The sequence below is a fragment of the Scyliorhinus torazame genome, chromosome 21 (assembly GCF_047496885.1).
Source record: "Scyliorhinus torazame isolate Kashiwa2021f chromosome 21, sScyTor2.1, whole genome shotgun sequence".
NCBI lineage: Eukaryota > Metazoa > Chordata > Chondrichthyes > Carcharhiniformes > Scyliorhinidae > Scyliorhinus > Scyliorhinus torazame.
In genome coordinates, this window is record NC_092727.1 from 129,204,478 (window position 1) to 129,226,188 (window position 21,711).

Sequence of the window (21,711 nt, forward strand, 5' to 3'; positions counted from 1 at the left end):
TCCCCCATCCAGGGTTTACATTTTTCTACCCCGAGGCAGAGGTGAACATTATGTTCAGAGCAAGAGGGAAAGAGAATTAAACAGCAACATCCAGTAAAATGAAATAATTAGCCTGGAAAACATGTGGAAAATAGAACTAATTTATTGAATTTCCCTCCCCAAACAATCCTGGTTTGCTGCAAGTTTCCACGTAAAGAAAAATATACAGATTTGAGAGCAAGATTCCCTGCCAAGCCAAGAAAAAAAACTCAAGACATTTGTTACAGGCAACATTAGATATCTGCACAAATCTGACAGGAAACTAAAACAATAAAATAGGAAAGACTCCATCATCCATAACTTCAAGTACAAAAAAACAGGTGATATTACTGGTTATTCTGCAGTGGCCTGTAGAAGTATACATAGGTGAGGGAAACCATCTCACACAGCTGGGAGAACAAGGCTCTTCAGTAACCTCTTTGAAGAAAATGTTATTGAGTAAGTGCCATTAGAACTAACCAGAAATGCAGAGTCAGGAGTCAGCTTTAACCATGATTTCAGTTTCTACAAACAGCCTGCCCCTCGGCAATCAACACCTGGGAACAATAGTGGACCAATGTTGTTCCTGAGCACGGAACCTTGCAATTGTATGATGAGCGAATATCCTAATCCAACAGACAGTGTTGCACGGACCTGACCAGATTAGGAGCTCACAGCATACAATTTGGTGTTCAGAACCTTGATTGTTTCATTTTGAAGTGAGGCGAGTCAGAACATATCTAAAGAGTTTGAAATCTGCTCCTGGTACAGGGACAATAAAGGTTGGCACACAGGCCAGTAGGCAGGCAGATCGAATGCAGTAACATGGTTGTCGGCTTGTCTCCATCTCCCAGGTACTGGACCTGTTCACTCTTACAATTGTGAGCCTTGTGAAGCCTTTTTCTGTTTGTAGGATTCGCTGAAGATTTGCCTGCCCACCACCTATACTCTTCCACTAGAAAGAGCTAGAAACAGTTAACTCAATGCAAACTTTGTCCCAAAATAAACTCACCCACCTCAACACTGAACAGCCACAACACAAGGAAGTCTTATTAAAAAAAACATATCTTCATTTAAGTTTTTATTAAAGTTCATGAGTTTTGTGACTTGTCTTACTAACAAGATGCCTTTAAGGGGAAGCTAGATAAACACACAGGAGAAAGAAATTGAAGGATATGACATTGTGACATGAAACAGTGCATGAACCAGTTTCTATGCTGCATGTTCTATGTAAGTCCATAAATTGCAGCAGGGATTTTAACCTGTGCTCCTCACTCGTGTCTTACACCAGCCTGGTAGCAGTGAAAGTTGTGCAATGCATCAGGCAGGAGGATTTGGGAAAGCAGAATTCCAGCCTAGGATTGCATTGCCAATTTCTGCTTGACATGGTCCAGCTCAGTGATTAGATCAGCGCAGTCAGGGGAAATAGATTCTGACTGTCTGGAAGAACCAAATAGGTACCCTCAATTAGTTTGCTGACTGCAAACATAAATCTGCCTTCGGGCGAGCAAAAATGCAGTCGCGTCAAATTTAAAATAGCAGCAGCAGAGGGAGCCCAAGTTTGATTAAAAAGGTCCCTGTAATGGACTGTTCAACTGCTTTCTTTAAACTGCAACACAGTATTTACATTTGCAAAACACCCCCTGCCACACTAGAAGCAGCTCAGGATTATCACACTATTCTACCCCTGGCTTGAATCACATTCTGACCACCAGGATCAGAAGTGGGAGCTGAAAGACTGAGCACTCGGTGCAAGCATCTTCGTCAACAATGCAAGAACTCACTTGAAATTAGCTGTACAATTAAAAATGCAAATTTACACAAGTGAGACGGTTCCCTGTAGATAAATCGATAATGTTGGTTATGACTTCAAATCTATTCACTTGTTATCTTTGTACACAGACACACTAATGAAGGGAAAGTTAAGCATCTTGGAAATGCTACACTTAACATGGAGTAAGATAACACAAGACAATGGAAAACTGCAGCGACACCTGACCCAAGCCTAGCCATAATTTCTTGACATCCACTGGAAACTGATTAAAGGAGAATAAACTGGAGGCTGATGACATTTCTGTTAACTTGTCTGTTACAAGTCTCTTTTCTTACTAGTTACCTGTTAGTCTTGGCAAAGTGGGAGGAGCTGAACTTGACATCCAGAACCTCAGATACCTGAAAATGGCAGAGTGTCTCGGTTGATTATTGCATCACAACCGAATGTGCCATGCAGTAGTGGCAAGGCCAGTGAGACTATATAATGGCTCGTAGTCAATACTGGAGCGTGGGTGCATCAACAGCCAGTGTACACTGAGCTTTAGCCTCTTTATCTGGAGTATGAATAACATGAGCAGCAGCCAAAAGCCAGTTCTTAAAAAATCTCCATACTATCCACAGTCGATCAGAATGGTCACAGAATGCAGGGTTCATTCAACATCAACACCAGAACAGGTCAACTTCAGAGGTGTGGGGTGGGAGGATTCAGCTCTGCCATGCAACCAGAACCAGAGAACATCCCACCAAACCCTTGCACAAGTGTACACATCGTGCCGGACACAACATCCTTTCATTCTAAATTAGCCTCTCCTCCATATTACCTCATTTGTTTTCCCAATCAGGAAACTGTGGAGATTACCAACAGGGAACATTTCAATTTGGAAACCAAGCTTTTGTTTTCTGCATTCTTTAGATCACATCATGTTACTGCCCTGAGCTAGTTAGTTTGATATCACACAGTTTATGATCAAAAGTATAAAAAGGTTTTCATTCTGCAAAGCAACAATTCTTGCATTATTTGAGTAATAACTGGACTGAACTGCATTCAGATTGCTTGGTCTGTGATGAGCCTGGAAGTTGTCTGGACACTTCTGTTTGTGCAGGGTGCCTCCTCCATTAGAGATATTAAACCAGGGCAGCACGGTGACGCAGTGGTAGCACTGCAGTCTCACAGCGCCGAGGTCCCAGGTTCGATCCCGGCTCTGGGTCACTGTCTGTGTGGAGTTTACACATTCTCCCAGTGTTTGTGTGGGTTTTGCCCCCACAACCCAAAGATGTGCAGGGCAGGTGGATTGGCCACGCTAAATTGCCCCTTAATTAGAAAAATGAATTGGGTACTCTAAATTTTATTTTGTTCTCCGTTAAAACAACGGAGTTTTCTAACCCGAATGGATTAGTATTCAGACAGATCAGGCTACAACTGCCAGGACGTAAAATCAGGAAGGACAAATAAAACTGACCAAGCATTCATTGCTATCGATTTTCCTTTGCAAGTTTGTAAAATGTGAAGAAACTGATTGCTGCACTAGAGCTAATTAGTCTAGAAATCCCACACCCACTCTAATCCCAGTATAGCACATTTCAAAAACAATCCGTATCTTAAATAATGAATGGGTCAAGGAATCTGAGGGCTGCTTCACACTTGTTGATCCCCATGTGGTGACGACCTGGCTGCAGCAGAGGCAAGGAACCATGCCAAGAATGCATATGAGCCAAGCATACACGGAAATCTGGCAACGCCAGGACTTACAAGCACACACCAAACAGTGGTCTGACAGCATGTTAACTGCTGCACTTCGAATCCATAAAAGGGAGAGGTGCACTGAAGGTTAATAACGTCAACACATTTGGGGCACAAAAATTGGGATCTCAAGATAGCTACTATCTCCCCACTAACTCACTGCACACTGAGTAAAGGAAAGAGGGAATACAGCCCCCCTCAACACAAACATCTCCAGATTTCAGCTGCATCTATCTCGGGGAAAGTGAAGGACGGCCCATAATGCTCCTTGCCATCACCGCTTTATAGTGTCATTGAGAAAAGCCTAGGAACAGGCTCTCTTACCCCAACCCACCCTCAGCTAACACTCTTCCTTCCCCCTTTCCACACAACACCCTTCACCACCAGAAAATACCAGGTGTTGGGAAGAACGCTAAAGGAGGAAGGTGACAACAAATAAATCCATCTTTCTTAATACATCACACATTGTAATTCCAGTGGCCACATGGTCTTCTGTTCACAGTATTCCTGTCTTGTTCTTTGATAAGTTAAATAACCTGTACCTTAGCAGCACCATGCATTAGCAAGCATTCAGCAGCTTTAGGTCTCAAGTTCCAATGGTTAGTTATCCTGTCTCAGACAGGGTAAACTGAGGGGTCGTGGAAGGGAAGCCCAGATGGTGGGGCAAGTATGGTAACAATCATCTAGGCCCCCACCTCAATTAAGTGTTCTGAAACAGCCTCTTGACCAAGTGAAAGGTGTTAAACAGGCATTTCTGCTCAGCTGCCCCAGCGTTTGTGGGGAGTGCAAGGCAATGATTGAAAATTAAAGCACACCTTAGTCCCAGGCTATATAACAGAAATAAAACTAAATGTGCAAGGCTTGACATTTGCACTTAATAAATAGTGCCATTGCGGCAAGGACTCAAAATGAATCGCCTCTTAAAAACATGCTAGAGATATAGCACTGGCAAAAATTAATCCCTGTGGAGCAAGGTCATACTCAGAATGGCAGGCCCGATATTCTCATAGCAGCACAGTGTCTACGATACAACTGTATTGTATCCAAATCATCTGTATCAATAACTGTTACCATTTAGATTTCAGCATATCCAGCTACTTTATTTAGAAGTTAAAACTTTTAAATAAAAAAATTGCCTGTGAACAAAACCCCCTTAGTTCACACATCAAGTCCTTCGATTAAAAATGGAAATATTCAAGTAACAACTGGACGCATAGCGTCAGGTTTGTGTCTGTAAACTGTGGAGCAGTGGGAATTATTTTTAATCCTCATTTGTTTTGCTGAGTAGTTACCCACAGCCGAGGTGTCTCAATCAGAGAGAGAGAACAAACTTCTCAGCTGCTAAATCCCAAGTTCTTCAACCCCTCCCTCCAAGCAGACACACACAAGCGGCACACACCTATTCTTCCCAAGGGACACAACAGGGGTGCAAAGTCACTTGCTCATTCTCAGGCTGTGGTCAAAAGCAAATTACCAACTCAATACATAAAGCTCTGTCACCGACCCTCCTGGGATACTCTTCCATCCTAACTGACCTGCAGCTGTCAGATTTGCGAGATATTTTCAAATACGAGAAGGTGCGAATTGTCAGTTAACTATTTGTAAAAGTCAGTGGCAGCTTTCTGAGGCACTGCCTCTCGCTGAGTCCCTTTCTCTAGTTCAGTTCAAAGCCATACACCAGGGCTGACCGTGGATTTCACTTCTTCTTGTTGTTCTTCTTCTTATCAGGTTTTCCTTGCTGAGAGATTAAAGCCCGAGGCATGACCAGTACACTGCCATCGTTTGTGTACTGGAGAGAGTATTGGCTCGGGCAGTAAGGCCTTCCCTCCTCGTCCCTCAGACGGTCAAAGACCTGTTGGTAAAGCTCCTGCAATTTCTGCTTCATCTGGCGCAAGGACTTGACAAACTCCACTTTCTCCTTTAGCAACCTGGCCTTCTGTTTCTTCAGGTGATCCACATCATGGTCCAGGTTAAGAATGGTGTCTAGCTTCCTCTTACGACAGTTCTGGGCCGCCAGTTTGTTCTTCCCACGCCGCCTGATGTCACGGATGAGGGTCAGCTGGGCATCAGTGAGCTGATACTTGGACAGGAGCTCATTAAACTCGTCGACAGGCGAGTTGATGATCTTGTCATTGGAAAGTGGGATCTTAAGTACCCTGGCCCTGCGCTCATCACGGCCCAGGTGTATATCCATGCGACTGGAATGGGTTTCCTTTATTACTGCTTTCTTTCCAGGACTGGGGTAGTACTGTTGATTGGAGTCAGAAGCACCAGGGGGCAGGTTATAAGTATGGTTGTGGTTGACTTGATCCAAGTAAGGCAACGAGTGGAAATAACTGGGATTCTGGTAACTCATTCGACAGAATTTGCTGTACTCTGGCTGATAGCCTCCCACTGCACCCTCTCTCTCGGGCTCTTCAGAGTCCGCAGTTTCCGAATCGGTGCTATAGCCAACTGCCCCTTCCTGGTAGAACGAGGAAGAGGAGGAGGAGGAGGAGGATTCAGAGCTGCTCGGAGAAACAGGACTGTGGCTTGAATCAAGAGAAAGGCCAGAATCAGAGTCCAGCTCTTCCTCAATCTGGGTGGCCAACATTGGACCAAAACCTTCTTCCATGGCCAAATCCATCAAGCTGATCTCGTCAAACATCGCCTCATCCAGCAGGCTAGATAGAGGGTCAGGCAAGCTGGAGCCAGAAGTCTCATTGCTGGTTCCATTAATCGGAGGGGGGAAAAGCATCCCTGTAAAGTTGGTGGAGCCAAAGGTGGCATCAAAGTTGGTGGAATTGGTGGATGCCAGTCGTTGGAGTCTGGGACAGCTCTCCACAGAAGGGTTCTCCAAGTTTGGATTAAAGAAGGATGGGAAGTCCTGACCACATAGAGGCAAGGTGGCATCATGGAGACTTACATCTTGATTGATGGCTGTGACTGGAGTTTGGTTGTAGTTTGTGGGCACGTCAGCGCTGCCATTCCCAGAGTCATTATTGTATGATGACGTTACACTGTTGGTCACTTCCATATCCTGTAAATGATCAAAATATGATTTAAAAAGTTGGCTACAATTATTTCTACTGCTTACACTGCTGAGGAGCACAACCATGGCAATCTGTTATCATGCCCCTATCATCCATGCTCAATAGCTGATAGGCCACTGCGAAACAGTTGATACAAGCCAGAGAACGGAGAAGAATGAACCTGGACACTTCTTTCAGTTTGCTTCCCTCAATCCTTGAGGAGGAAGCATTCAATTTTAGCTCAACAGCCCCCCCAATGAACAGGTCCTACCAAACCATATTGCATTGGGTGCAACAGTTAGACCCAATGCAAGTCTAACTAGCCTAACGTTTTAGCATGGTTCCATAAGAATTTGGGTGCCCTCTGTTACCTTGTCAAATGACCATCCCCTCTGTACACACTGAGACAGTGAATGATGACAGGCTATTTGACTCACTTTAGGTCCAACCTGGCCTCACTTGACGCACACCTCGCCCACATATGCACTATATCCACATATTTCTGGAAAGCAGAAACTCCCTAGTCCAAGGAGCAGAGAGCAGTATGGCTAATGCATCAGCCATTCAGACATTGCAATCATACATTCCTGGCTATGCTTCACTCAGCAGCATATTTTATCCGCAAAGCCATGGACAATTAATGTCAAACACTGCTTTAGGGTTGAATTATACCTCAAGATTTTTGCATCAAACGGGAATGTTAATTGTGAAACCCCCTCCTCAACACCAACCAAAGCATCTATACCTGCACACATTGACGCAGAGCAAAAGAAACCATGCGCACAGTTCAGAACATGCTCACCTGTAGCTCCATGAGGGACAGGAGGTCCTGCCACTGTTGTTCTAAGTCTAAAGAAGTCTCTGGCCTCAAGAGAGGAGGAAGAAGGGTCATCTGTGAGCCTGCAGTCAGACTGTCGCTGGTGCTGGGCAGAGCATTGTCTGAAGCCTCATTCAGCACTGAGGATATTGCTGTTGGAAACTGATAACAGAAGACATGAAATTCAGTCTTTTGCCGTGCCCCATCAACATATCTCAGGTTGTTCCTATACAACAAGTGTGCACAGAGTGTGACGCTTGCCTCAATGGAGGTGCTGGATTGCTAAATGATTTGCTACATTCAGCATGGCAGCGAGTGGCTGCACCTCACAACTGAGATTTACAGTCACAGTCAGCTTAGTGTTAGGTTACATTGCACAGACACCTATCTTTAGCTGGGTGACCACAGAGTATAATGTAAGGATTAAAGCTATGTCTTGCTTGATAAAATTTACATGATTATACAATGATTACTCTCTGTGATAACTCAGCTAAGAGAAGCAGAGTCGCAGTGCCCAATTAGATGAAGCACGTCACGGGCGGCACGCTGGCAGTGGTTAGCACTGCTGCCTCACAGCATCGAGGACCCGGGTTCGATCCCCGCCCCAGGTCTCTGCCTGTGTGGAGGTGGCACATTTTCTCCGCATCCGCGTGGGACTCACCCCAACACAAAGATGTGCACGGTAGGTGGATTGGCTACGCTAAATTATCCCTTAATTGGAATTTGTTTTTTTTATAAGATGAAGTACGTCAATGGACCCAACTAAAATTTGTGAACACACACACACTGGAATATATATATCGTGATAGAGCTACAAGGCTAATCTGCAGAATCTAGTTAAATAGTTGATAGCCACTTGCTAACATTGAACAAGGATGACCTGAGCTATTCCAAACTTTGATCATTTAAACAATTCCAGGGCTTTTTGCCTCAAGTATCTTGAGTGGAAATTGGTTGTGAGTTCATCACACTGACAAACTTCCTGATGCCCGCTTCCTCATCCCTTCTATTTTAACCCGTGACTCTGACCCTATTATCCACACCCACACCTCCCAATCCCAGAATTCACCCTGAATGACCACCATGGTTTAGTTCAAAGCACTATTCTGGATTTACCTTTCCCTTACTGTTTACAGGGACCTGAAAACCCACCCACCTTCTAGTGTCGATGAACAATCCAAGGTTTTCTTCAAATTTTCCTCATGAATCAACCCTTTGATGCCTAGCCCCAGTTTCTGGCTCTTACCTGCAAGCTCTAATTCCTGGTCTCCATCACAGACTGCTCCTTCCAAAACCATATACAACCTACACGAGGCAATCTAGATCCAATGATGGCGGCTTTATAGTTACTGCCAGGAATCAAAATAAAAATTCACATCTAACTTGGGTGGAGTGTTTGTGGTATAATTGCCCACGGTTCTAGGTTAAAACCAGACATACCATTGCCATGATTCACTGACTCACTTACCTCAGAATCCTGGCCAAAAGAAAACGTTTCATCCAGAAGCCTCAAGCACTCCTCAAAGGAAGGTGCCGTCTGCTCCACTAGCTCCGGCACCTGGCAAAACAACATCAGATCTGATTTTTTTTTTTTTTTTATAAATATATTTTATTCAAAATTTTTGGCCAATCATGACAGTACATTGTGTATCCTTTACACAGTAATATAACAATATAAATAACAATGGCCAATTTTAAGCAAGAAATAAATAATATATAAACAACATCAAAATTAAAAAACAAAACTAAATGGCAACTGCCTTGTCCCAAATAAATACTCTCCAAAAATACAATTCAACAGTCCAATATACAATTACCTATAACAACAACCTATACATATTATACTTATACACTAACATCCGAGAGTCCTTCTGGTTCATTCTTGAGCGAATGAATGGCCTTTTTCTGTTGTGTGCAAAATGGCAGCCATATTTGCATTTCAACGCAATGGGGAGGCAGTGGCGTAGTAGTATAATAATAATCTTTATTGTCACAAGTAGGCTTACATTAACACTACAATGAAGTTACTGTGAAAATCCCCTAGTCGCCACACTCCGGCGCCTGTTCAAGTACACTGAGGGAGAACTCAGAATGTCCAAATTATCTAACAGCACGTCTTTCGGGTCTTGTGGGAGGGAACCGGAGCACCCGGAGGAAACCCAGGCAGACACGGGGAGAACGTGCAGACTCCACACAGACAGTGACCCAAGCCGGGAATCGAACCTGGGGCCCTGGAGCTGTGAGGCAACAGTGCTAACCACTGTGCTACCGAGCCGCCCATTATCACTGTACTAGTAATCCAGAGACTCAGAGTCATGCTCTGGGGACCCGGGTTCAAATCCCCCCATGGCAGATGGTGAAATTTGAATTCAATAAAAATCCGGAATTAAAAATCTAAAAAAAAAAGTGATCATGAAACCATTGTGAATTGTCGTTAAAAACCCATCTGGTTCACTAATGTCCTTTAGGGAAGGAAATCTGCCGCCCTGACCTGGTCTGGCCTACATGTGACTCCATTCCCACAGCAATGTGGTTGACTCTTAACTGCCCTCAGGGATGGGCAATAAATGCTGACCCAGCGACGCCCACATCCCAGGAACAAATAAAAAAAACACAGGTTTGCCAGAGGTGAGAAAACATTATATAAATGCTACATCATTGTATGTTAGGAAAGGGTCAACACGAGTAGATAGCCAACATTAAAGGCTAGAGTGCAGGCACCATGGGTTTTGTGCATTTATGCAACTTTTAAAAAGCACGGTTGCTAATCATTTTTTATATCCTGTGGTTTTATTTTATAAACATTTTATTGAGATATTCATGGTTTTACAACAACAACAAAATAAACAATGTACATGAATTTATAAACATAGTGCAAAAGCCTTCTTCCTCCCTTTCAGATCCCACCTTTACTAACCCCCTCCTCTAAACTAATCTAACCCCCAGCGCCCCCCCCCCCCCTTCTGCTGATGGTTAATTTTCCGCAAAGAAGTCGACGAACGGTTGCCACCTCCGGGCGAACCCTCTCAAGGCGAACTTGATTTTCTCCAAACAGAGAAAGCTAGCCATGTCAGTTAGCCAGGTCTCCGACTTCGGGGGCTTGGAGTCCCTCCAGGCTAATAGAATCCGTCTCCGGGCTACCAGGGAAGCAAAGGCTAGAACATCTGCCTCTTTCTCCTCCTGGATTCCCGGGTCTTCCGACACTCCGAAAATCGCCACCTCTGGACTCGGTGCCACCCTTGTTTTTAACACCTTGGACATGACCTCGCAAACCCCTGCCACAATACCCCAAGCTTCAGGCATGCCCAGAACATATGGACATGGTTCGCTGACCCTTGCGCACCTATCTTCTACCCCAAAGAACCTGCTCATCTGGGCCGCTGTTGTGTGGGCCCGGTGAACGACCTTAAATTGTATCAGGCTGAGCCTGGCACATGTTGTGGACGTGTTGACTATACTCAATGTGTCCACCCAGAGACCATCCTCTATCTCTCCTCCTCACTCCTCTTCCCACTTGCGTTTCAACTCCTCGGTCTGCGTCTCCTCTGACCCCATGAGTTCCTTGTAAGTGTCAGAAACCCTCCCTTCTCCCATCCACACTCTAGAAACTACCCTGTCCTGTATCCCCCTTGGTGTAGGAGCGGGAAGGTTGAGGCCTGCCTACGTAGGAAGTCCCGCACCTGCAGGTACCTAAATTCATTTCCCCTCGCTAATTCAAATTTCTCCTCCAGCTCCCTCATGCTAGAAAAGCTCCCCTCTTTAAACATATCCCCCATCCTCTCAATCCCTGCTCTCTGCCATCTCCGAAACTCTCCATCCATCCTTCCCGGGGCGAACCGGTGATTATTACAGATTGGAGACCACACCGATGCTCCCTCTGCTCCCACATGCCTCCTCCATTGCCCCCAGACCCTCATGGCCGCCACCACCACGGGGCTTGTGGAGTACCATGCCGGCGGGAACGGCAGAGGCGCAGTTACCAACGTCCCCAAACTGGTGCCCTTGCATGAAGCTGCCTCAACACGCAACCACACTGACCCTCCCCCCCACCACCCACTTCCTGATCATGGCTATATTTGCCGCCCAATAATAATTACTATAGTTCGGCAGCACCAGCCTGCCCTCCCCCCAGCTGCTCTCCAGCATCCCCTTTTTAACTCGCGGCGTCTTACCCATACAAAGCCAGTGATTACCTTATTGACCCGTTTAAAAAAGGGCCGTGGAATAAAGATGGGGGGACACTGAAACACAAACAGGAATCTCGGGAGGACCGTCATTTTCACCATCTGCACCCTCCCAGCCAGTGACAACGGGAGTGCGTCCCACCTCAGAAAATCGTCCTTCATTTGGTCTACTAACCGGGCCAAATTTAACTTGTGTAGCCGTTCCAATTCCCGTGCCACCTGGATGCCTAGGTACCGAAAGTTTCCCCCTACCACCCGAAACGGCAGCTCCCCCAATCGCCTCCAATGGGTAACCATCCGGCCCCGGGGTTTTACCCGACTGCATGGTCTTCAGACCTCCTGCTATCTCTTTCAACCCGATCTGGGGCTCCCAGCCCTTCTACCCAACGCCCACCCCCCCTCCCCCCCCGCCCCCGACTTTCGGGAAATTCAGCCCCCCTAAAAAGTGCCTCATCCCCTCCGGCCCAGCTGGGGGGTTCCGATCCATACAGCCGACTGTAAAACTCCTTGAATGCTTTATTCACCCCTGCTGAGTCTCCAACAAGGTTCCCGTCCCAGTCCTTTACTTGCCCAATCTCCCTGGCTGCCTCTCTCTTTCTAAACTGCTGCGCGAGCATTCTATTCTGCTGCCTTTCTCCCCCATGCTCATAGATCGCCCCCCCCCCCCCCCCCCCCCCCCCCCTCACCTGCTTTATCGCCCTCCCTGTAGTTAACAAGCCAAACTCTGTCTGTAGCCTCCGTCGTTCCCTTAAAAGCCTGCCTCTGGGGTCTCCGCATACCTCCTGTTGACCTGCAATATCACCTTTATCAGTCGGTCCGTCTCTGCTCTGTCTGCCTTCTCCCTATGGGCCCGTATCGAGATCAGCTCCCCTCTAACCACCGCCTTCAATGCCTCCCAGACCACCGGCGCCGAAACTTCACCCGTGTCGTTGACTTACAGGTAATTTTGAATACATTTCCACAGCCACCCGCACACCTCTCCGTCATTAAAAGTCCCACGTCCAGCTTCCAGTGCGGGCGCTGGCTACTCTCCCTGCTAACCTGCAGGTCAACCCAGTGCGGGGCATGATCTGAGATTGTGATCGCCGAATACCCCGTGTCCACTACCCCCGTCAGTAGAGCCCTGTACAAAATTAAAAAAGTCAATCCGGGAGTACACTTTATGCACGTGTGAGTAGAAGGAAAAATCTTTCACTCACGGCTGCCCAAATCTCCACGGGTCCTTCCCCCCCCCCCCCCCCCCCCCCCCCAAAAAAATCTGCTCCATAAACCCCTTTAGCTCCTTTGCCATTGCTGGCACCCCCTGCCTGTCATTTGAGCTCGACCGGTCTAACCCAGGATCATAACTGTGTTCAAGTCCCCTCCCATGACCGACTTATGCGTATCTAGGTCTGGGATCTTCCCCAGCATCCGCTTTATAAACTCCACATTATCCCAATTTGGCGCGTCCCCCAGACCATAATTTACCGGCCTCCCTACGTCCGCAACTATTCCTCCCCCCTCAAATACCACTCGCTTATTAATCAGCATCGCGACCCCTCTAGTCTTCGAGTCCAGCCCCGAGTGAAAAAACCTGTCCGACCCATCCCTTCCTTAATCGGATCTGATCAGTTACTCTAAGGTGCGTCTCCTGTAGCATTCCCAAGTCCGCCTTCAGTCCTCACAAATGCGCAAACAAGCGTGCCCTCTTAACCGGCCCATTTAGTCCTCCTACGTTCCAGGTGATCAGCCTAATTGGGTGGGCTCGTCGTCGCCCCCCCGATCTGCCATCACCTTTCTTGGGCCAGTCTCCAGCCTGTGCCCCCACATCCGCCGCCCCGCCCCCAGGCCGCCTCCGCCCCGACCTCCTTTCTGTCCCACAGCAAATGTCCCTCCCCAGTCAGCAGGACATTTCCCCCCCCAGTAACAGCACTATGTAAACCGACCCCTTCGACAAGCATAACATCTGCTCACCCCCCCACTGCGCTTCGTGAGCGAGCCCACCCAGCTAGCTTGGTGACCCCCGCCCATGGTGCCAGACATTCTCCCACCTTTGTTCCCTCTCACCCCCCCAGTAATCCCAGCACAATTGCCCTAAAAAAACACACGATAAACAAAGAAAAGATCAAACAGAAGATCCAGCATCTAACAAACAGACCCTCCATTCCCCCATCAGTGCAACGGTAAACTTGAACTCACTCAGCTCTGCAACAAGCTCCAAATCAATACAGAAGGTATTGCAAATAACATCCCCCCCCCCCCCCAAAAAAGAGAAAAAAACAAGAAACTTTTTTTAACATGAGCGCTGCAGCATAGTTCAAAGTCCTGTCCGCCACTAGTCCTTTCCTTCTAGCGAAGTCCATCGCTTCCTCGGGCGACTCAAAATAAAATGTTTCTCCTCACATGTGACCCAGAGACGGGCCGGATACAGCAGTCCAAACTTCACCTTTTTCTTAAAAAGGGTCGCCTTTATCTGATTGAACCCCGCTCTTTTCCTGGCCACCTCCGCTCTCCGATCCTGATAGATCCGCAGGATACTGTTCTCCCACTTACAACTCCGTGTCTGCCTGGCCCACCGTAAAATACTCTCCTTGTCCAAGTACCTGTGGAATCTCACCACCATCGTTGCTGCCCCCCCCCCCCCCACCCCACCCCCCCACTCGTGGCTTCCCTGCGAGCACTCTGTGAGCCCTGTCCACCTCCAAGGGTCGGGAGAACGTCCCATCCCCCAGCAACTTCTCGAACATGCCCGCTATGTATGCCCCAGCATCCGCTCCTTCGGACCTCTCCGGGAGACCGACGATTCTCAAGTTCTGCCGGCGGGACCTATTCTCTCGGTCCTCCACCTTCTCCAGGAGCCTTTTCTGCTGGTTTCTCAACATCCCCACCTCCAACTCCACCGCAGTTTGATGTTCCGCCTGCTCAGCCAGCGCCTTCTCTACTTTCTGGATCGCACAATCTTGGGCATTCAATCTAAGTTCCAGCCGCGCAATCGATTCTTTAATCGGGTCCAAGCATTCCTGCTTCTGCTTGGCGAAGCCCTCCTGAATAAACTGCATCAGCTGCTCCATTGACCGCTGGGTCGACAAGCCAGGACTCCGGTCATCCGCCATGCTTCCTCCCGCTACAGCTTTGGTCTATGTTGTTCAGTGCTACAATGGGTGGCATCCCATTAGGGCAGGCACGTAGCAGTGCATTTGTACCAAGTTATAAAATGAATGATTAAAGTCTGTATTGTAGATACTAAGGCAGCATATTCAATTTCCATAGTAGTCAGACTGAAGTTCTTCCTATACCCTTAAAGAAGCATTCGAATCATTAAACATTACTGAAGCACAACACTTCTGTGTAGAATCTTTCACATACTCAACATTTGGAATGGACTTGGATTTATAAAACCACTTAAGAGACACAGCTTTCCACATTGTCAGCTGTTTTCACTTCCTACCACACAAAGTCCTCACCCAAACTTAAAATTCAAGAGGGAGTCGTGAGAAGGCAGGTTCAACATTGCATCAAATACAATATATCCCCATTTAGAAACATAGAAAATAGGAGGAGGCCATTCGGCCCTTCGAGCCTGCTCCGTCATTCATTATGATCACGGCTGATCATCCAACTCAATAGTCTAATCCCGCTTTCCCCCATTTCCTCTGCTTCCCCTTCACCCCAAGTGCTATATCTAACTGCTTCTTGAAAACATACAATGTTTTGGCCTCAACTACTTCCTGTGGTAACAGATTCCACAGCCTCACCACTCTCTGGGTGAAGTAATTTCTCATCTCTGTCCTAAATGGTCTATGCCATATCTTAAAGTCATGAAACTAGAAGGATGTCCTGGTTCCTATACTCCTACCTCAACAGCTACAGATGTACCCCAGTCTGTCATCTTCAAGCATCTTAAAAGTGCCATTGTCTCTCATACAGATTAGGTATGAAAAACATTCCTGAGGTACACTGGGTTAGAACAACCTGACCATTCAGTCCTTCACCCCCATTACTGCCTAGCAGAATAGTATTGCATTTGCTTTAAATGATTCAACAATGGGATGAGTTATAATGTTTTCTGGTACACTGAAGTTAGCCAGTATGGTGGAAGAAGTTGTTAAATCTTTGATTTTAAAATAAATGGTCTTGTGACTTTCATGATCTTAGGACATCCCAAAGTGCTTGACATTTTGAAGTATTGGAGAAAACACAGCAACCAATTTGCACATAGCGGGGTCCCAAAACAACAAGGTGGTGACCAGATTTTAGCTGTTGATTGTGGAGACTGGTGAGAATTTGCCTATTATTCTTCAAAGTAGTGTCAGATCTTTTACTTGACAAAAATTGGTTTAATGTCTCATTCGAAAGATGGCACCTCCAATATTTCAGCATTGCCTAGATTTTGTACTTTAGTCTCCAGAGTGGGAGTTGTTGAGCTCACAACCTTCTGATTTAGAGGCGAGAATGCTGCCTATTGAGCCAGCTATCATTCTCCACATAGAACCACTGATCACAGCATTCACCACAGCAATAGCATGTTCGCATAGACAGAGGAACTGGTTTCGGGAAAAAACATTAATTTTCTATCAGTTATAACTCCCATCTATAATCAAGCTATTAGACTGTAACAGTAAAACATGCGTACAACAAGATTGTTTGGCTCAGTGACTATACAATCAGGTAATCTAACATTCCATTTATCGCGGTGGGGGGGGTGGAGAGAGAGAGTGGGGGAGAGAGAGAGAGGGGGGGAGAGAGAGTGAGAGAGAGGAGGAGAGAGAATCTGGAATGAAAAGCCTAATCGACCATTGTCATTTGTCGGAAAAACCCCATCTGATTCACTAATGTCCTTTAGGGAAGGAAATCTGTCATCCTTACCTGGTTTGACCGACGTGACTCCAGATCCACAGCAATGTGGTTGACTCTTAAATGTCCTCAGGGATGGGCACATCCCATGAACGAATAAAAAAAATATTGAATCAAGACCCTTCCATTCCTTAAGTGTGTGAAGGACAAACATGGATGGAATTTCCATTTGCAGCTTGTACCTTGCCACGTGGCCTCTTTGAAGCTCCCTTTTTTATTTAGCATTGTGGAGAAAAGCCAAGTGCAATTAAACTCTAATGCAAACAGTCCAAGACATGTTCTGAACATTCCATTTTCATGCCTCCCAGTGGTCCAGCTGACGAATGTGATATAAAATAGTTACTTTAGAGATATTAGTTACTGTAATGTAGAGATAGGCCAGTCTCATTCTGGTGAGTTCACAGACAAAGGATTTCAGACCGCATGGCAAAGCAAGGAGGAGGTGTGTCCACCAAAGGAGGAGAAAAGGATGCTGGGTAATAAGGGGGCCAGAGGAAGGGATGAGAAGTGAGCCAATCAGAATGTATGACAAGGTCAGGAGGGGTATAGGATGACCTATGGGAATCGTGTATGTGAAACTTGATACCATTTGAATTTATTTGCAGAAATCCCTTTGTCTCTTTGTTCATTCGCTTTCCGGGGTGTAGGAGACTCGATGTGTCCTATGCCTCTATGAAATGAATCAGGCTTGCAAGTCAAATAAAATAACTAATGTTGTACCTGCAAATCCATCTCGACTTTTATTGAGGCCAGACTGACGGGTAAAGAAATTTGTATTTTGTCACAGCCATTGGGAGTGTTAGCATGCAGATTAAAAGGAAGCTTTCAATATATAAGCTTTACTTAAGCAAAAATATTGGGATTGGATGATTGAGAAAACGTGAAACTAGATGTCTATACCTGGCCAGTCACACTGCCTTGCAATGCTGTCTAGACTAAGATGCTGTATGGCAAAGCTTAAGGCTTGTAACTGAGCAGTACAGCTTGAAACCGTTCAGGAAACACCCAAATCACAGGAAAGACAAATTTTGGTAGTGGATGCAGGACTTCGAGTTATATGGAAATACTGGAGAAGTTGGGATCACTCTCCTTAAGGGGACATATGATGGGTGTTACTGGCAGGAGTGTCAGGAAGGAAGTTGCAGATTTAAGTTAATTGGTCAGGGAACCTCAAAGGGAATGAATACCATTTTTGAAACTCTGAGTTATGATGATTTAGAATGTGTTGTCTGAAAAGGCAGTGAAAGCAGCATCAGTTGTAAGTTTCAAAAAGGAAGTGGGAAGTGGATAAATGCTTGATCAGGGAAAATATTCCAGGGCTATGGGGAAAGGTGCACGGGAGTGAGGCTAATTTAATAACTCTTTCAAAAAGCTGGCACAGGCAATGGGCTGAATAGCCACCTCTGTGCTGTGATTCCATCACCATCCAGAATTAGATAGCAGGTTAAACTACCCATCCTGAGCCATGAAGCAGTACCTGATCGGGAACGCTTTCTCCTGTCTCCCCATCCACTTGAACAGGGCCCTGCAGCAATCCACTCCTCCCATTTCCATCTTTCTCTTCATTCTTCTCGCTCGGCTCCTCCTCTTGCTCGTTCTCCTTCTGTCTGTAATTGTAGTCGAAAACTTCTCTCCCAGCGCCCAGATCTATGTCCTGCTTCCACAGGATATCAATTAGGTCAATGTCCTAGAACCAAAGAATTCAAATAACTCCATCTGTATCAAACATTTATTTCAGCAAGAAAGCAAGACACTTTCATCGTCAGTTGCAAAACAAACATCTCAAAGTGAAACAGCGGCATTTCTAATAACCCCACCCTCCCCTGACAGGAGCAAGGAGGCAATGGTTCAATTTCCACTGGTGGGCACTAAAATACTGAACATAGGAACAAGAGGAAGCCAATCAGCCCCTCAGACCGTTCCAGCATTCAATTCGATCATGGCTCTTCTATATCTTAATCTATATTCCCCATTGGTTCTGTAACCCATAATAGCCTGGTTTAAACTCAGTTATGGAACTTTCTATTCAAACCAAAACAGACACTGCATCTGAAGAATGGCAACAGATGCTGGAACCTTTGGAGTGCGCATGACTCTTCTTCAGACATCTATCCACACAGCTAGTTTCAGTAAAACACTGCTGGTTACACACTTTTGCCAGAGAATGCATGGTAGCCCAGAAGGTTTGGTACTGGACTAGCATCCTGGCATATTGCAAAATGGAGTTCAATAAATTTGAGAATTTGACCATGAAAGCTACCATTATTTAAATTGAAGAAACAGCTACTTGACGGATGTCTTTCATGGATGGGAAACGGCTATCCCGATCCAGTCTGATTCCAGCTGCACACTACTTGCTTGATTTTTAAAGCACTTTGGTCACCAAGGATGAATAAGCAGAGTATTGGCAGAACTGAAGCAAAATACTGAGGATGCTGAGAATCAAACAAAAAGAGAAACGGGGCTGGTTTAGCACACTGGGCTAAATCGCTGGCTTTTAAAGCAGACCAAGGCAGGCCAGCAGCACGGTTCAATTCCCGTACCAGCCTCCCCGAACAGGCGCCGGAATGTGGCGACTAGGGGCTTTTCACAGTAACTTCATTGAAGCCTACTCGTGACAATAAGCGATTTTCATTTTCATTTCATTTCATTTTCAAAATGCTGGAAATGCACAGCAGGCAGCAGTGTGGAGAGGAACATTGTTAATTTTTCAGGTCGGTGACCCTCTAACAAAGGACAAGACCTGTAAAAAGGCTAGGACCTCTTATTTCTTTCCCTGTAGATACTGCCTGACCAGAGAATGACCAGAATTTTATGTTTTTACTGACTTGTCAATGCTGCTAATATCTCAGGAACAAAACAACATTTTTTTTAAGAGGGCGATGTGCCCAGCTGTCAGTAGAAATCATAGAATCAACAGTGCGGAAGGAGCCATTCGGCCCATCGAGTCTGTACCAGCTCTTGGAAAGAGCACCGTACTTAAGCCCACACCTTTACCTTAATCCCACCTAATCTAAGGGCAATTTAGCACAGCCAATCCACCTAACCTGCAAATCTTTGGACTGTGGGAGGAAACCGGAGCACCCGGAGGAAACCCACTCAGGGAGAACATGCAGATTCTGCAGACAGTGACCCAAGCCGGGAATCGAACCTGGGACCCTGGAGTCGTGAAGCAAATGTGCTAACCACTGTGCTACCGTGCTGCCCAGCTGTGTGGAAAGGATCTGAAGTTTACAAACCTACTTTGAAAGAGTATCAACGGGAAAGGAAGAGAGGCAGAGGCATGGAAAAAAGGAGATCTCTTTATTAAGAATATTCTCCCACTGCCTTGAAGGGAAAAAAAGCTAATTTGATATTTTATCAACAATTTACTTTCCAGATATTGAATATCTCTGGATCAGTCACAAACTCACTGAATAAGATTAGCAGGGTAGAGGAAAAGGGGCAAAAAAATTGGGTCTAAAATGACAGCTCTCCAAAGAACTCCAATTTTCCTCCCATTCACACATGTCGGAGTAGACAGAACCAATTCTAATGCTTTTTCTCCCTTTTTAACACTGCCACATTTGGGTGTGTTTAAAATCAATTATTCGGCTTCTGTATTTCAAATTCCAGACAGCAGCTTTGAGAAAGGCATAAAACTGAGATTAGTTATAGAAGCTCCAGTCAGATACAATAATGGCAATAATGTTTGATTTACCGCCACTTCCCTCTATCGCCTGCCCGCATCATATAGTGGTACCAACACTGATTGACATATGGGGGCAATGAGCTGCAGCAAAGACACAGAGAGAGACACAGGTGGAGGAACAGAGGGAGAGGGAGAGACTGGGGGGGCCCCCGAGACGGGGGAGAGACTGGGGGTGGAGAAGAGAGAGGGGGGGAGACGGGCAGTCGGAGAGGGAGAGGGGGAGACGGGCAGTCGGAGAGGGAGAGGGGGAGACGGGCAGTCGGAGAGGGAGAGGGGGAGACGGGCAGTCGGAGAGGGAGAGGGGGAGACGGGCAGTCGGAGAGGGAGAGGGGGAGACGGGCAGTCGGAGAGGGAGAGGGGGAGACGGGCAGTCGGAGAGGGAGAGGGGGAGACGGGCAGTCGGAGAGGGAGAGGGGGAGACGGGACAGACGGAGAGACGGGGACAGACGGAGGGGGGGAGACAGACGGAGGGGGGGGGAGACAGACGGAGGGGGGGGAGACAGACGGAGGGGGGGGAGACAGACGGAGGGGGGGGAGACAGACGGAGGGGGGGAGACAGACGGAGGGGGGGGAGACAGACGGAGGGGGGGGAGACAGACGGAGGGGGGGGAGACAGACGGAGGGGGGGGAGACAGACGGAGGGGGGGGAGACAGACGGAGGGGGGGGAGACAGACGGAGGGGGGGGAGACAGACGGAGGGGGGGGAGACAGACGGAGGGGGGGGAGACAGACGGAGGGGGGGGAGACAGACGGAGGGGGGGGAGACAGACGGAGGGGGGGGAGACAGACGGAGGGGGGGGAGACAGACGGAGGGGGGGGAGACAGACGGAGGGGGGGGACACAGACGGAGGGGGGGACACAGACGGAGGGGGGGACACAGACGGAGGGGGGGACACAGACGGAGGGGGGGACACAGACGGAGGGGGGGACACAGACGGAGGGGGGGACACAGACGGAGGGGGGGACACAGACGGAGGGGGGGACACAGACGGAGGGGGGGACACAGACGGAGGGGGGGACACAGACGGAGGGGGGGACACAGACGGAGGGGGGGACACAGACGGAGGGGGGGACACAGACGGAGGGGGGGACACAGACGGAGGGGGGGACACAGACGGAGGGGGGGACACAGACGGAGGGGGGGACACAGACGGAGGGGGGGGACACAGACGGAGGGGGGGACACAGACGGAGGGGGGGACACAGACGGAGGGGGGGACACAGACGGAGGGGGGGACACAGACGGAGGGGGGGACACAGACGGAGGGGGGGACACAGACGGAGGGGGGGACACAGACGGAGGGGGGGACACAGACGGAGGGGGGGACACAGACGGAGGGGGGGACACAGACGGAGGGGGGGACAGGCGGAGGGGGGGACAGGCGGAGAGGGGGACAGGCGGAGAGGGAGACAGACGGAAAGGGAGACAGACGGAAAGGGAGACAGACGGAAAGGGAGACAGACGGAAAGGGAGACAGACGGAAAGGGAGACAGACGGAAAGGGAGACAGACGGAAAGGGAGACAGACGGAAAGGGAGACAGACGGAAAGGGAGACAGACGGAAAGGGAGACAGACGGAAAGGGAGACAGACGGAAAGGGAGACAGACGGAAAGGGAGACAGACAGACTCGGGCAAGAGAGAGA

General features: G+C 47.6%; 1 protein-coding gene across 2 annotated transcripts in view; it reads right to left on the minus strand.

Moving 5' to 3' along the window:
- Positions 1–126: 126 nt before the first annotated feature.
- The window catches only part of nfe2l1b (nfe2 like bZIP transcription factor 1b), a 51,722-nt gene continuing 30,137 nt past the window's right edge, over positions 127–21,711 (minus strand). The window contains exons 2-5 of one of the 2 annotated variants that reach the window (XM_072487568.1): positions 17,855–18,064; positions 8,829–8,918; positions 7,346–7,522; positions 127–6,551 (exon numbers count right to left, since the gene is read on the minus strand). In XM_072487568.1, coding sequence (XP_072343669.1) covers positions 5,229–6,551; positions 7,346–7,522; positions 8,829–8,918; positions 17,855–18,064 — 1,800 coding nt within the window. In that variant the 3' untranslated portion in view covers positions 127–5,228. The remainder of the gene's footprint in view (positions 6,552–7,345; positions 7,523–8,828; positions 8,919–17,854; positions 18,065–21,711) is intronic. The other variant, XM_072487569.1, reaches the window with a different exon arrangement.